This window comes from Polypterus senegalus, chromosome 1, assembly GCF_016835505.1.
Source record: "Polypterus senegalus isolate Bchr_013 chromosome 1, ASM1683550v1, whole genome shotgun sequence".
Taxonomy (NCBI): Eukaryota; Metazoa; Chordata; class Cladistia; order Polypteriformes; family Polypteridae; genus Polypterus; species Polypterus senegalus.
Window position 1 is genome coordinate 199,290,946 of NC_053154.1, and position 16,909 is coordinate 199,307,854.

General features: G+C 37.4%; 1 protein-coding gene across 3 annotated transcripts in view; it reads left to right on the forward strand.

Moving 5' to 3' along the window:
• The window catches only part of LOC120537655 (extracellular matrix protein 1-like), a 77,896-nt gene extending 65,152 nt beyond the window's left edge, over nt 1-12,744 (forward strand). For 2 of the 3 annotated variants that reach the window (XM_039766763.1, XM_039766754.1), the window contains exons 7-10: nt 239-500; nt 1,675-1,892; nt 2,113-2,200; nt 11,627-12,744. In XM_039766763.1, the coding sequence (XP_039622697.1) occupies nt 239-500; nt 1,675-1,892; nt 2,113-2,200; nt 11,627-11,803 (745 nt within the window). In that variant the 3' untranslated portion in view covers nt 11,804-12,744. Of the gene's footprint in view, nt 1-238; nt 501-1,674; nt 1,893-2,112; nt 2,201-4,967; nt 5,067-11,626 lie in introns of those variants that run through there. The other variant, XM_039766769.1, reaches the window with a different exon arrangement.
• Nucleotides 12,745-16,909: the final 4,165 nt, after the last annotated feature.

Here is a 16,909-nt window from a genome sequence, read left to right on the forward strand (position 1 = left end):
TTTTTTCTACAACACCATTAAATTTCAATCAAATCCATGAAGACATTTTTGAGATTTTGTGGTATTTAGTTTTTCTATTGTAACCCTCAATATTGATATTGAAATTGCTCCCTGTCAAATTTTTTAGGTAAATGGGAAATGGTGTTTTTGGTGATGAGTGAGTGAGTTAATCAAATTTGCATTTTCTTTTAAATGAGAGCTTTTATTCTGACATTAAAACAAATTTTTTTTTTTTTAGGCAAAATGACAGACTGCATCCTCGGGGACTTATGAGACACCCAAAGTATGCTGATGTATTATTTCCACCAGCAAATCCAACAGCTGAAAATATTTTTAACATTTGCAAGTTACAGAAGTTTCGTCCTCGATACAAAAAATGTAAAGTGAGGAGCTTTCCAGGCAGGTTAGAACGTCAAGTAAAAGCCATCAAAAGGATGGAGGCAAAATTCCACAAATGCTGTGCCGGTGGCAAGGACACCCTAATGTGTGCTCAGACTGAGGTGCTACAGCTTATCTCTTGTGATTCTTTGCTTTTGTTTTGTTTTTTTGTTTAAACTACTGCCACAAATTTTATATCTAACATTGTAGCCATAATGTGATAACCTACTTCTGTTTATCTTGTCATTCTGGAGCATTAGTAACATTTAAGCCTTTAATAATTTGTCTGCCTTAGTAAATATTAAGTAAGTATTAAGTAAATATTATATAAATAGAATAAAGGAAAGAATTCTAAGTACAATTTTACAGTGAGTATGAATTTAGAGATTGCTTGATTCACCTCTTTTTCAGTGGTATTTTAAAAATGAATTACTGAGTAAATTTTAACCATACTTTTCTAGCTTGTATTTAATCAACTGAAGACTTAAACCAATGACTTGTTCTGTTCAGTTATGATGAATCTTATTATAAATTGATTTACAGTAGTTCTAATTTAGTCAGGAACGGCAAAGTAATAGATGGCTGTAGTCTGAACTCTACATTATAAGAATACGTGTTCTCAATCATAGGGTTAAAGAAGTAAATCTGTAACATTACTTTCATATTTCATTACTTTTATAGTTGCTAGAACTGACTGTGTTTTAAATAATTTATCCAGATTTTGGTAGTCTTAATAATAATAATAATAAGTTGCATTTATAGAGCGCCTTTCACAAACCCAAGGTCGTTTACCTTACCAACATGCAAACAGCAATAACAGTAATAAATTGGTTCATAATCTGGTGTGGGCAAATTAATTCAACAGGCCCAGATCAGTATACTACAAGGAGAATACCAAGCTTGATACTGCACCTTCAAACATTTTTCATGAATGAAAACCTATTTAGATTTTAAAGTTATAAATGTGACATTTTTATTCTAGCATACTAGTACAACCTGTTTTAAATGAGGTGAATGTTGCATTTTTGTGTATGGACATGGGTATGCAGGGAAATGGCCACCCATCTTTCTTTACAAGAGGTGTGAGTACAAAGTCTGCCCATGTAAAAACAAGTTACCTTGCCATGAGTGGGGGAGTGTGCTGCTTTGCCTGCCTTTATAAAAACCAGCAATGTTGGTAGAGTAAAAATGTTCCTCGCTCAACCATCCATCCATTACCCAACCCACTTTATCCTAACTAAAGTTAAAAACTATTCCACAGACTTTGATTTAATATTTCTTCTCTTCCTGTTACAGTGGAAAGCTGAGCTTGACTCTTATTGCAGTGAAGAATTTTCTATCAAGACATCCCATTACCCTTGTTGTCAAAAGACTGGAAACCTAAGGTACCAGTGTTTCCAGGAAGAAGCGCCATATCCCAAATACAACAAGGACATTCAGATCATCAGTCTGACTAACATCTCCTCTCGCACTATGAAATTTGTTTGTGGACACCATAAGATACTCACAAAAAAGTAAGAGTCCATTGAGTTAATTTTGCTTGCACAGGCTGCTAAATTCATCTTTCCCCTAGTTTTTCTGAATGAAGAGAATTAAATACAATTCAATGCCCTTGCAAAGCATAAAACTGTTCCAGTCATGTGTCATGATGGTTCAATGTCATTGTCAAACCTTTTCATTCAGGTGTAAATGACTAATGCAACAGATATTTGTTTATTCTTAATTTGCTGGTAGGTTGCCTGTAGGAATACTGGAAGAGAGCCTGAAGGAGAAATGTTGCAATATGCCAGATAAGGAAAGAATTGCTTGTGCAAAAGACCAGGTAAGTATTTGCTGAAGTAGTAATACTGCATTTCCTCATTGCCTTTCCTGCCTCAAAATGTTTTCTTTTAGCCTTGACATTAAAATTGAAATTTGAAAGTCATCATGTGCATCAAACAGCACACTATCAACTAAAGTGGACCGTTTGTTGTTTAGATAAAGCTCAGTCATAAAAGATCCCTGTATCACCTCAAGATGAATTAGATACTGTAGATCTGCAAGTGGAATCATAGTTGTTACATCTTGATCTTATATTCAGGAAGTATTTTTTGCATTTAATAACAATCAAAAATCTAACCATTCTTCAGCCTTTATCAGAGGGACACATATAATTAATGCATTACACTACTGTATATAAATTAATTTTTAATTTAAAATTAGTCAAACCTAAGTGTAGTACAGAGGCAACAATTTCAGAGCTGAAGAAAGCAAAATCTTGCAGTATCTCACAAAGTGAGTACACCCCTCGCATTTTTGTAAATATTTTATTATATCTTTTCATGGGACAACACTGAAGATATGACACTTTTTGATACAATGTAAAGTAGTCAGTGTACAGCTTGTATAACAGTGTAAATTTGCTGTCCCCTCAAAATAACTCAACACACAGCCATTAATGTCTACATTAATGGCAACAAAAGTGAGTATACCCCTAATTGAAAAATGTCCAAATTGTGCCCAATTAGCCATTTTCCCTCCCCGGTGTTCTGTGACTCATTAGTGTTACAAGGTCTCAAGTGTGAATGGGGAGCAGGTGTGTTAAATTTGGTGTTATCGCTCTCACACTCTCTCATACTGGTCACTGGAAGTTCAACATGGCACCTCATGGCAAATAACTCTCTAAGGATCTGAAAAAAAGAATTGTTGTTCTACATAAAGATGGCCTAGGCGATAAGAAAATTGACAACACCCTGAAACTGAGCTGCAGCACGGTGGCCAAGACCATACAGCAGTTTAACAGGACAGGTTCCACACAGAACAGGCCTCGCCATGGTCGACGAAAGAAGTTCAGTGCATGTGCTCAGCGTCCTTTCCAGAGGTTGTCTTTTGAAAATAGACATATGAGTGCTGCCAACATTGCTGCAGAGGTTGATGATGTGGGGGGGTCAGCCTGTCAGTGCTCGGACCATACGCCCGCCGCACACTGCATCAAATTGGTCTGCATGGCTGTCGTCCCAGAAGGAAGCCTCTTGTAAAGATGATGCACAGGAAAGCCCACAAACAGTTTGCTGAAGACAAGCAGACTAAGGACATGGATTACTGGAACCACATCCTGTGGTCTGATGAGACCAAGATGAACTTATTTGGTTCAGATGGTGTCAAGCGTGTGTGGTGGCAACCAGGTGAGAAGTACAAAGACAAGTGTGTCTTGCCTACAGTCAAGCATGGTGGTGGGAGTGTCATGGTTTGGGGCTGCATTAGTGCTGCTGGCACTGGGGAGCTACAGTTCATTGAGGGAGCCATGAATGCCAACATGTACTGTAAAATACTGAAGCAGAGAATGATCCCCTCCTTTCAGAAACTGGGCCACAGGGCATATTCCAACATTCCGACCCCAAACACACCTCCAAGATGACCACTGCCTTGCTAAAGAAACAGAGGGTAAAGGTGCTGGACTGGCCAAGCATGTCTCCAGACCTAAACCCTATTGAGCATCTGTGGGGCATCCTCAAATGGAAGGTGGAGGAGCGCAAGGTGTCTAACATCCACCAGCTGTGTGATGTCGTCATGGAGGAGTGGAAGAGGATTCCAGTGGCAACCTGTGAAGCTCTAGTGAACTCCATACCCAAAAGAGTTAAGGCAGTGCAGGAAAAGGAATGGTGGCCACACAAAATATTGACACTTTTGGCACAATTTTGACATTTTTCACTTAGGGATGTATTTACTTTTGTTGCCAGGGGTTTACATATTAATGGCTGTGTGTTGAGTTATTTTGAGGGGACAGCAAATTTACACTGTTATACAAACTGTACACTGACTACATTGTATCAAAGTGTCATATCTTCAGTGTTGTCCCATGAAAAGATAAAATATTTACAAAAATGTGAGGGTGTACTCACTTTTGTAAGATAATGTAAATATGTAGTTACAAAAAGCAGTCTACTTCATTTTTACTTTGTACTGCGTATTTGCAGAATGGGATATTTTTTTATGTTGTCATGAAGATATACCAAGGAAACTAGTCTCTTTTTCACTTTGTTTCAAAATAAATGTGAAACCTACCAGAGAGCTCACTGTTAGGCCAGCAACAAATTACACAACTTCTAGTCAGAGAGCATGTCAAAATTGGATTTCATCACCTTGAGGGTGCCCAATTATACAACTGGGAATCGTGAGGGATGCTGGATTACATGACTGCCTCACAGCTTCTTTGTGTGAAGGATTACTGTGGAAGACAAACACCAAGATGGTGGACATAGCTGGTATCCTTTTAAAATGGCTGAATCTCATAATGTTGTCTATTATAAAAAAAAAAATATATGTGTAAACTATTTTACAATGTATGTGTATAATTGCATGTCACAGATCAATACTTGAAACTGTCTTGAATGTATTCTGGAAGTTTTTAAGCTTATATATTCCAGTGGTGCCCAGAGCCCCATTAGCTTCTATTGTAAATCCCCAGTGTGGACAAGCTATTTTGTAAAATTTATACAAAAAGCTTAAACTTAAAAACCAATTTCCCATAGTAAATGTGTATATATATCATGTTTCTGAAGAAATAACTTGGAATTGAAAAATACAGAACTTATCTTCTAACTTCTCAGTTTAGATGCAGCCCTCTAATTTCCCTTTGCCATCCATGTGTAACCATTAAATATTCAGACTTCAAAGATGGCCAGGCCGCATAGTGCCCCTTCTGCTTTCAGTGTGTTTCAGTGGCATCTCTGCAGCTCTGGTATGTGGCTCCAGTGTTCTTCACTTTGCCATCAGGCATGAAAACTATCTGAAAGATTTTAACGCTGTTAATATGTTGGATAATTCACTCCTGATTTAAAAATTATACAATTACTGTATGCTGTTGGAGATTTGTTTGTGAATACAAGATAATTCTGTACATGTTGGACAGGATGAGTAAAATTCTGTAAAGACTGTACATTTGTTTTCTTTTTTACCCCAGCCTGGTTCCTAAACTGTTAACTATTTTCAGTTTCAGCAAAAGTATTTTTCTATTCAGACTAACTAAATTGAATTCAGTTGATTTGAAATTTATTGCCAAGCAAATAGTTGTTAGAAATTAGTCTTTCTGTTATAGCCATAAATACAGAAATGTTAAAATATAATTGACATTGCATAATATATTTAGCAGCTGTACTATGGTGCAAAAACACAATGTGTACTGTACACAACATAAATAAAATGTCACATTTACTCTGTATAGCACCAGCTTTTAAAAGTAAACAGAAATTAAGTTGGACACTAATCTGGGGATACAGAAGGGAATTTAAAGTTGCTTTGAGTGCCCGGTAATGTTTCTATGATATTAAAATTGAAATGTATAGTTATGGAGAGACTGTAGTCCTTAAGTATATTTCCTACGTGTTCCCTGATCCATGATGCATACAGATCCTCAATACACTGTTTCAAGCCTACAGTTGCATCCATTGTCCTAATGATATGCTGTAGTGTATGTTTAAAATGGGCAGATACACAGCCAGGCCAGACAGTTAAAGAGGACATGAGGCTGCTTTCAATGACTGCTCTATAAAATTGAACCAGCATTGACTAGGCCAGGTAAATATTTTAAGATGCCTGCCAAAGAAATAAATGCATGTTTAGTGTTTTGATAAGAGAAATTAGATTTTATTCCAGTTCAAAGTGATAATGTTTACCCTTTTGACCATCCCAACATTTGATACACCAACCTGCATATAAATATTATCAGGTGTGTTCTAAATAGTAACCCACATGCCAGTACAACTTGCACAATCAGTTGGATTTCATATTGAACTTACACACCTGTTAGTCAAGCTATGGGCACACTGCTGACCAAAGATGACTCCTAAACAGAATATTAAAGAAAATGAATAACTAATTACTTAATAATTAATAATTAAGTGATCAATACAGGATAATGGTAATCCAAATAGCACCGGAACCAGTAGATTCATGATTCATTATATTACTAATCCTAGTGTAAGGTGAAATAATGCTGGCGATAAGGATCTAGCCTTACACAATGTAATGATTACAATGCATAAAACAGGGTTGTGACAAATAACATATCCCATGCCCCAGGGAGAAGTGTCCCAATATACCCATCACCATTCTTGAGGTGTAAGGTATGCAGAATACTAAGGGCATCTGCACCAAATCCATCCAATAAACTCTTTACCACAAAAAAGTGCAGGAATTTCCACATATCCACCACTATTTTTATTGTCATATTTACATCCATTTACATTTATGTCCATATTGTAGAGACCACACCAAGTACCCAGTTAATCCAGCATACATTTTTGTGTGTTCTTGTGTGTTTGTTTTGATATCTGCTGTCCTATATGGTTCATGTACATTAAAAATTTTAACAACCGTTAGCTGAAGTATATTTAATCTTTTTCTGTATGTCTAAAGCAAAATAGTGCAAAAGCATTTGAGTCTGTTACGAAACTTGTTGAAGGCAAACCTGTATTTTTAAGATTAAAAAATTGGTCTGAAATTTTGACTCCCTCTCTAGCCAGCTGGTTTTAGCTATAAAGAATAAATATACAGTATTATTACTATTAAAGGCTTTAAAAGTGTTTGAAAATGTACACAGTCATGTAGGGGCTTAGTTAACTGTTTCAGAAGCTGAAATGGACTTTGACACGGCCATTGTAAGGCATTCACCATTTTGTCCTTGGATTACTCCCAGGTTGCTTTGGCCTTAAATTTGGTATTATTTTCCTACTTAAAGATGAACATTTGCCCAGGTTTCAGTTTTTTGACAGACTGTAACAGGATCTTTTGATGCATTTTCTTGAATTTTCCAAAATCCATTCTTCTATTTTAAGTAAATGTCCATTCTCCACAGCATACCACCAACCATACTTCACAAGAGGTATGATATTTTTTTAAGGTATAGGTAATGTATCCACTACACATCTCTTTGAACATTGGCCAAAAAACTTTCTAACTTATTCTCATTTGAGAATAAAACATTTTCCCACATCACAACTAGGTCACTGGGTCACAGTTTTTTTGTTTTTTTTTTAAACTAACTCCAGACATGCTTTCATATGGTTCTTTTTGAGTAACAGTATCTTTATGGCATCCTCCTATACGGGCCCATGCTGTGCAAAGGTCTTGATATGGCTGACTGGTGCACATTTACTCAGGTGCTGAAACCTGTAGCTCCTTTAAAGTGATCGATGGCATCTATGTGTCTCCTTTTTATTTGTGAGGAGAGTTTTGAGGAACAATCTTTTCTAGACGCAGTCTGGTTGGTTTGACTTTATGATAATTAAAGAGACATTTTGCACACTTTTACCAATTTATGCATTTGTATTACCACTTTACCACTTCTTTGGAATGCCTCTTCATTGACTGTGTGATTTTTTTTTTTTTTTTTCCCATCCTGGAAATGTGTTGTAAACACAAGGGGTCACCAATGAGCCCCAAACTACAGATACAGCAATACCTAATACAATTCCATGTTCAAACAAAGATTTTTGTTTCATAAAACCACCCTTTTTATAAGAACACCAGCACAAATACTCTATTCACAATCCTCCTTCCTTTTCCAAGTGAGTGTTGCCAATTGCCCCGCAACTCTGACCCATTTAAATGAAGTGGCAGACACTCTTTTAAAGAGTCCTGTCCAAGTTGTCCGGAGCACTTTGGGGTAATGCAGAAACCAGGGCAGTCCTCCCCCAGCAGCGCCCTCTGGTAGTCCCCAAAGACCACAACAGGGTTTAGCCCTAAGGAACACTGCCACCTATCATGTGGGACAATGACCTGCTCCTCGTAAGCCAGTTGATCCGGTGGTTCTATAGTGGCCTCCTGGCCAGGTATTTTAGTTGGAGTAATAACACGGAGAACAAAATTTCAGTGTAGGACTTATTTAGGAAAATTAAATTAGTCAAAGGTCTTAATAGTTCTATAAGTCATTCTTTACACTCGAGGGGTATTAGGAATGCCATACTAATACTGGGTTGGGCCTCCTTTTGCTCTTAAAATAGCCTCAGTTCTTTGTGGTATGTAATACACAATATGTTGGAAACGTTCCTTTGAGATTCTGGTGCATGCAAAAAGCCAGTTTCCCCTTGGGGATTAGTACAGTGTACCAAAAATGTTGACATGATTGCTGTGCACATTTCTGCAGATTTGTCAGCTGCACATTCATACTGCAAATCTCTCGTTCTATCATATCCCAAAGGTGTTCTATTAGATTCAGATCCAGTGACTGGGAAAGCCACTGAAAAATACTGAACTCTCATTGTCATGTTAATGGAACCAGTTTGAGATGACTTTTGCTTTGTGCCAATTGGTCAGCAACAATACTCAGATAGGGCACGGCATTCCAATGACGATGGGTAGGTATTAATGGGCCCAAAGTGTGCTTGGAAAACATTCTGAACACCATTGCACCACCTTCACCAGCCTGAACTGGTGACGCACCATCTGTGTGCCTAGGTTGAAATCGAGATTCATCAAACCAGGCCACATTGTTCAACTGCCCAGTTTTGGTGAGCCTGTGCCCACTGCAACATCAGTTTTCTGCTCCTGGCTGACAGGATTGGATCCTGATGTGATGTTCCGCTGTTGTAACCTCAAGGTTTGACATGTTGTGCATTCTGAGATGCTGTTCTGCTCACTACAGTTGTACAGAGTGCTTATTGGAGTTACCGTAGCCCTTCTGTAAGCTTGCATCTGACTGGCTATTCTCCTCTGACCTCTCCCATCAGCACCATTCTGTTTTTTCAAACCTTTCTGAGTAAAATGACTGTTGTGCATGAACAGGAGATCTGCAGTTAGAGAAAACTCAAAACAGCCTGCCTGGCACCAACAATCATGTCACTTTTGAAATAACTGAAATCCCATTTTCCCGCATTCTGGTGTTTAATGTGAACATTATCTGAAGCTACTGATGAGTATCTGCATGACTGCATTCATTGATCTGCTGTCATATGATTGGCTGATTAGATAATTGCATGGATAAGTGGGAGTATAGGTGGTCCTAATAATTTGCTCGGTGAATGTGTATACAGCAGATGTGAGTCGTCTAACTGCTACAATTGTAAATACTGCCACTTCCTAGGTTTGAACCCATTGCCAGTCATTGTCTTTCTGGTGTTTGCACATTCGTCCCATGGCTGCATGGGTTTTCTCTAAATACCCAGGTTTCTGTCTTACATCAATGTTGCATCAAGTGGCAGCTCTAAAGTTGCCATTTGTGGTTATATCCATGAATGGGTCTTAAGAAGGACCTGACACCCCATCCAAGATTGTTCTTTTCCATGTGCCCCATTCCCTTGGGATAGGCTCCAATCATCTATGACTCAGAATCGGATTAACTGGGTAGTGAATGTTCTGAAATGCCCAGTGTAGGCCAAAGAGACAAATGGAGAGGTCCGAGGAACCCACATTGACAAATCTGAGTTTCTTTTTAAGCTAGCATGAGAATGCAAGTCTTGCATGTGAATTGAATGAGTTTCTCTGTAGGCTCAGAACTTGGACTGAAATGCCTTTTTAAAGGTAAGGTCAGGGAATATGAGTAGAGACCAGTGTGTTTCCCTCATGTTTGTTAGATGGCAGTGCCTGGTCTTTGAATGTTATCTATTAGAGTTTAGTAGCTCAGAAAATTTACTAAAAACTAGGAAATAGTGTCACAGCCCCCACAGTTCTTACACATGCCTTTTACTTTGTAACTTTTTGGCATCTAATAAGTGTTTAAAGCAGTGTCAAATTGGGTCTAAGTACCTTTGTGTAATAAATCGAGAGGCCTGGAATATAAAGCAAGCATTTCTCTTTAGCGCAAAGCTTATAGACTTAAGGAAACTTTTTTTTTTTTTTTTTAATGAACTAGTTATTTATTTATTCATTAATTTATGATTTACGCCAATGTCACATTATGTGACTTCTACTTGTAGGATATATCAGACTTGCTCACTGCATTTGCTGAACTTACCAGCAGACCATGTCAACTGAAAATCTCTTGGCTTGTCAACTTTAGCGACTGTATGCCAACTTTCCAACACAACTGTGATTGCCCCTTTTTCTGACAGCCAGTAGTATGCTGTTGTGTGAATGGTTAAAGGTTCAGCTGCAACCTCTGCCCCATTTTTCTTTTTTTCCCTATTCTGTCATGGTATGTAAAACACAACACATCAGACAGATGAGCTTTTGTGAGGTCCAAAGCACCCTCAATCCTTATTCTTTGTCACTGTGTTATATACATTGTATTTCCAAATGACCATTTATTGATCATCAACTCTCATGCACCGGTCAATGCAGACATCTCTAAATAGGGAATTGTTTTCTGTGTTTCCAGTCATGTACTCCTTGTTTCGTTTGAATTTGATGTCTCCTATGCTCTTTTATCTCTGTTTAATTTGTATAACATTTGGTTTGTGTCTTATAATTATACTGGGATTTTCTTAACAAGTTGAAAATTTGAGAAATGTATTTCCACTTCTAACATGGGATCACTGGATTAATGTCCACTGTATTGTACCATCATTTGTAGGCACTAAGTAGATTCTATATAGACCTCTACTTTGAGGAAGGGTGAGGAGCATGTTACAGAGTGTTGGACTAGATTTGGGTGGGATTTTAATTATTCACTAAGGTGGATCTTGTTCAGTTGGGACAGGCTACCCTACAGCAAGGAACTGTATATGGGTAAGTTATAAAAAAATTAAAAAAAAAATAGCAAGCTTGCTCAAAAGATCAACCTCTGTCCCACATATTCTGCATTATAACATTGTGCCATTCTTACCAGCTAAATCTCAATAGTGAATTCTGATTTGCATTTTATGTCTGACAGAATTGGAGTCTTAAATTGTGAAGGCTTCCATAGTGTTTAGTCCTTTTTAAAAGATTTCTTACTCATATGTACAAGTCTTAAATGTATTGGTAATAAAAATGCATTTACTACTCATTTATTCTTATATAACAATACCTCAACAGAGGTTTCTTTGGGTCTTCATGACAAAGCATCAGTACAGAAGTTTGGAATGGCCCAAGGTGCCTTAACTGAGACTCCTTGCTCTTGATATTACATATTTAGTATTTTCTCAATATGCCACACTGCACTGAGAAGAATAACTACTAATCTACTGATGTTTTTTAAGTGTTGTGCAGAACAAAGGAAACTTTTGCTAAGGTCTTGTTACATAAATAAATTCACATGTCTGTAATACTTGATTTTGATTTTTTTTTCTAAATGTTTTTGCAAAGAAATGCTGATATTAAAATATTGCATAAATCTCTTCTGTATTTTCAGGTGCAGACCCTGCCACAAAGGTTATGTGCAGGGGAGTGGAGTTCATGGGAAGACAGCAAGAAGTGCTGCATAAATGAAAAGTCCAAGCAATCGGAATGCATCTATGGAAAAAAATTGGATGCTGTGTCCATTGCATATGCTGAACCTAACTTGAGAAAATGTGAAATTACTAAATAAGCCCCTGCTTCTCTTTCTCTCTCCATCTGTGTTTCTTCCATTTATTATTTCCATTACTGGATGTTGACCACTAATCTCAGAAATCATGAACTGAACCAAAAGAATAAAGCAAATAAGCCTGTAAAGTTAGATTTTTCTGGCCTTTTTGTTTTTCAGTTGGAGTTCTGTATATGCAGTCTATTTTTACAAAATGTGTCTCCTATTTGAGAAGTCATAAATTGCAAGGAGTAAATATAAAAACTTAGTGTATACCATGTTTTTTTTTTTTCCCTTTGTAAATGTAATCACTATGAATGTTTTACATCTAGTGAAAACATATTGAAATCTGACATTTAAAAGTTTATAACTGTAAGCAGACATGCTTAGTGCATTTGTAGCATTGCTGTAGCTTATATCATATTCTAAATTTAATAATATCAAGATGGAAATGTTAGTGGTATATGAATTCCTTGTTGCAAGAGTTTTGTTTTGAAGGAGCGTAATTGATGCTATTAATGCAAAAGGCTGCCTCCTGTCAGATCAAGTATTATTAATACGTGCAAATTCACCTAAACAAATAATCTTGAGTCTGTGTGCTCAGATTTCAAATGCATACATTTTGTTTTTTGTATGGTAAAATCACTGGTTAAATGAGTTAACTGATTATGCTTTGAATAAAAAGTCACTTTCATATTTTCCATCTTAATTTTCTTCACAGCTGATGCAGCCTTCAATTGAGATGCTGTGGGCCACATTTCAGTTTGAATATGCTAAATTTTGCACTCAAAATGCATGAATTTTTCAGTTTTACAATAAAAAAAATGCTAAAAATTTTGATTATTGGTAAATTGATGTTTAGCTTTGGTTTATGTAATTTTCATATTTAAAATCACTATTTTTGTCAACAGGGAGATTCACCCTAATCTAAAATTAAACACGTGCCTTGCTTTCATTTTTGATTATTAATATGGTACAGAGTATCTTTTTGAGGTTCCTTAAATGTTGATATGTTTTTGTTTAAGGTTTCATATAATTAATGTTTATTTCTTGTTTGATCATTTAAATTGCAAAATTGTGCTGGCAGTTAATATTGCATGTTTAAACACTTGGAATGTAAGGTTTCTATGTACCAAAGTATAGTGTTTTTCAAGGCAAGATTGTTTGCTGATATAAAAAATACAGTATATATCTTCTTATATAATACGCTACCGTGGCTGTTCGTTTGTCTGTCTAGGATTTTAAATCATCTGTAGCTTGCAAACCTTTTGAACTATTGACCTGAAATTTGGTACACATATACTACGTGACGTCTACTGTCTGCTTTCGGGGTGATGATTTACCTCTGTTATTCATCTTTTTTTATTTTTATTTTTATTTTATTATAGAATCGACTTTTTGCAGCAGCCATGCGTACGGGTTCCATTCTCATCCCCACCACCTTCGCTGTCACTTCCCCTACCTCTTCATATTTTAAATCATTCTTGAGGCAGATTGAAGACTTAAATGCCAGCTTTAGTAAAAAATTAAAGAATTAAAGAGTAATTGCAAAACACAAACACTGACTTAATCAGTTTTAACGCAAAAAGATGCAGACGGAAGAAGAGAAAAATCGGGCCACTAGGGTGGAGTAAAGAAGAGCTGCTCAGGAATCGGCAAGCGCACCAACCTCTGAGCAAACAGGCCCCACGGTGAATGAGAGGAATGGCACTCTAGGGGTGGGTAGCTCTTGCTGAGGACTGAGGGAGCCGGAGCAGCTGATTGGCTTCACATTTGGGAGTCCCAGGAGTGACTGGCTAAGGTGGCTAGATAAAAAACGTTTAATAGATGACCATGCTTGCCACTGTCTCAGCTCCACTGAGAAGGCCCATGAAAAAGATAGATGCACTGAGCTTGCAGGAGAAATAACAGAAGGAAACCGATTTAACTGCCAGATTTTATTCTTGATTTAATCACTGGATTATTTAACTGATTTTTATCTCCCACTAAGATGACTGCCTTTTATTTGATTATTTATTGGCATATTTATTTTTTACAGAAGACTTGCACTATTTGTGCAGATAAACTGCACTATCTCCTTTCTGCACCAACATTGGTGATTGTGTGTCCTCATTGCACCAGTACAGCTTGGTTTCATGACTATCAATGCCCCCAAGAACAGGAAACATGTGATGCTAAGGTTTCAGGCATTCTGGGGCGTCACACTCTGCTCTTAATTAATGAACATTGCAGATGCAAGACATACTGACAACTGTTTTGATGCAAGGTAGTGTTGGTGGTGACACTTTATTCAAGCAAGAGGCAAAACAATTCTTCCGCTTGTAGTAAATGCTCTTTTTGACTAGTTAATTGTGGACAAGTGTAATTGCAGGTACATGAACCCTAATGTGATCTTAGGTCCAGGTGTTTCTAAACCATAAAGTCAAGCAGAAGTGTAGTTACTTCCTGAGTGAGAGTCAGAGAACCAGGAAAAGCTGATAGAATCAATCATCAAACCAAAATCAAAGTTAAACTGAAAAAAAAAAAATTTTTTTTTATTGCCTGTTACTACACAAAATGCTGTCATATTTTTAAAGTGAATCTGAAGGCTTGGATACCAGTAACAGCACGCCACAATCTAAAATTGGGATTATGTGATGATGCAATATGCCACATGACTGGCAATGGCCATAGTGATAGTTAACAATATGCCTAATGCCACCTAGAGACATCAACAAAATGGTGGTGTCTATCCAAACAAAACACAAAATGGCTGGACAGAATAATGATAACTTTTAAAGGGCAAAAAAAATACAACAAAACTTCAGAAATGAAGCAAAAGCAATATGACGATGCCTAAACCACGAATTTTGTTCAATTACTGTATCATGAGATTATTTGGCATGATGTCAGCATAGAGGTGAGCCCTCGGTTAAAATCTGCCAAAGCACTGTGATTGTGGAATTTGCACATTCTTCCTGTGGGTTTTAGGTTATGGTGAGTCTAAATTGGGACCCAGATGAGACTGTGTGTGTGTGCATGAATATGACCTAAGATAGGTTTGTGCACTTTGTTTTTGCCTTGTACAACAGGCTACAAGAGAAGCCCCCTGCTGATTCCTCTCTGAACTGGATTAGGTAGGCCCAATACATGATGGACACCTTAATATAAAAATTCCAAACAAATTCATGAATGTTTACTGCCATTATGTACTTTTAGGCAGCAATGTGTTTGACTTTGAACAATTTCTTAGCCCATGACAACATGTGACCATTTTCAAGCTCACCAACAATACATTCTGCATTACTAAGTAGTCAATTGAAGGTCATAAACTCTGTCTACCTTTCTGATAAAATTGCCTTCTGTTTGGTCAGCGCAGTGAATGTAAAAGAAATTAACAAGACAGCAGAATTTTTAAGCTGATATTTAAGAAACAAAATCAGCATTTGCCTTAAAGGTGTAACAGGTTTGTGTGTGCAGAGTTCTTCATGTGAAATTAGAAAAAAAGAATTATTCTGGAAAGTCTGAATCAATATTAATGTAAAAATCCAGGACATGGCTCACTTTCTGTCCTAAACAATAAATCAGTTTTGAAAGGTACTAATGTTACCATGTTGCAATCAAAGGAATAAGCCTTGTTGTTGAAACTGCATAAACCTGTCACTGTTTCACTGCTAACTGTGGAAACCTTTCTTTTACAGCAGCCCCTGCATTTTAATGATATTTAAAGTTACTCATTACTTGTAGTTACCATTTTGGACTTCATTCTTTCAGCCAAAAACTGTGACATGAGTATTGAAAGCCAAGCATCTTTTATTTTTATCAGCTCTATCTTATGATTCTATATAGCCCTTAAATTCTGTTTATTTTTTGCCCATCTGCTTTTGTCTACTGTATAGCTGTGGCATGAAACAGTGCAGTTTTTCTTGTTCTTTACCATGCATGACATGTTTGCTCCCACGTAATAGCTACTTCATTGGAAGCATTCATTAAGTCAGCACTAAAAGTGCAGGCTGGTATATTATTAGCATTTTATTGACATCTACTGGCCATCTGTAATTACTGACAGTCCTTAAATGTATTTTACCAGTACTTGTGTATTTAACTATTTGTTATTTGTAAAAGAGCAATGCATAGATAATTGAACTGTAATATTTTCTAACATATAACTTAATATATAACTGAATGCCAAGCGATGGACTGGCACCCTGTCCAGGAAATCGTTCTTGCCTTGTGCCCTATGCTAGCTGGGATAGGCCCTAGCACCCTCCTAAGAGGGTTAGTTTAACCTGTATTCATGGGGAGACATGGCAATACCCATCCGCCAAGTGTGTTATCACATGGGGTGCTGTTCCAAAGAAACTTGCGGTGGCTGTGTTGCCGAGTCCCCTTTTTCCAGTTATATTTGGGTTAGGGATGGGAATCGAAAGCCAGTTCTTGTTGAGAACCGGTTCCCACTGTTTCAATTCCTTGGAATTGTTTGCTATTTTTGCAAACGATTCCCCTATCGATTCCAGTCATCTCGAATGACGTCGCCACGTCGCGTAGCGTCATTTACCCAGCAGGAAACATGGCGCCTAAGCGGCACAAACGCTCAAAAGTTTGGTTATACTTTACGAGAGAGGATGACAATAGGGCAACTTGCAATACTTGCAAAGTAGATATTTCATCAAAGGGAGGAAACACTACGAATATGCAAAAGCATTTGCTCACAAAACACGTGATAACCTTAAATGAATGTCATGTTTTTGATCCGCTCCGGACTAGTGAATCTCAACCCAACAGCAGCGGTAGCGTTTGCACGTCCTCTTCGGTTAATATGGCAGGTAACTAATCAACTAACATTGCATATTATGTTAGCGCGCGATTTGCCATATTGCAAAACCTGCTATTACTGTGCATTGCATTTAGATGACCAGTGACAAGAGAGACAGACAGAGTCTGGCTGGCTCAGATGCTGGCAGTTCTCGCTGCAGTCTACCGGTAGCTTCTCCTTTCACAGAGGCAGGGAAAAGTAAAATGACACAGGCCAGGATAGACGAATGTCACTGAGCAGTGACTAAGTTTGTGGCAAATGGCTTGCACCCATTTATATATAAGGTGGTCCAGATCTAATTACGCAATTTTCATTACACTATAACTTATTAAGTT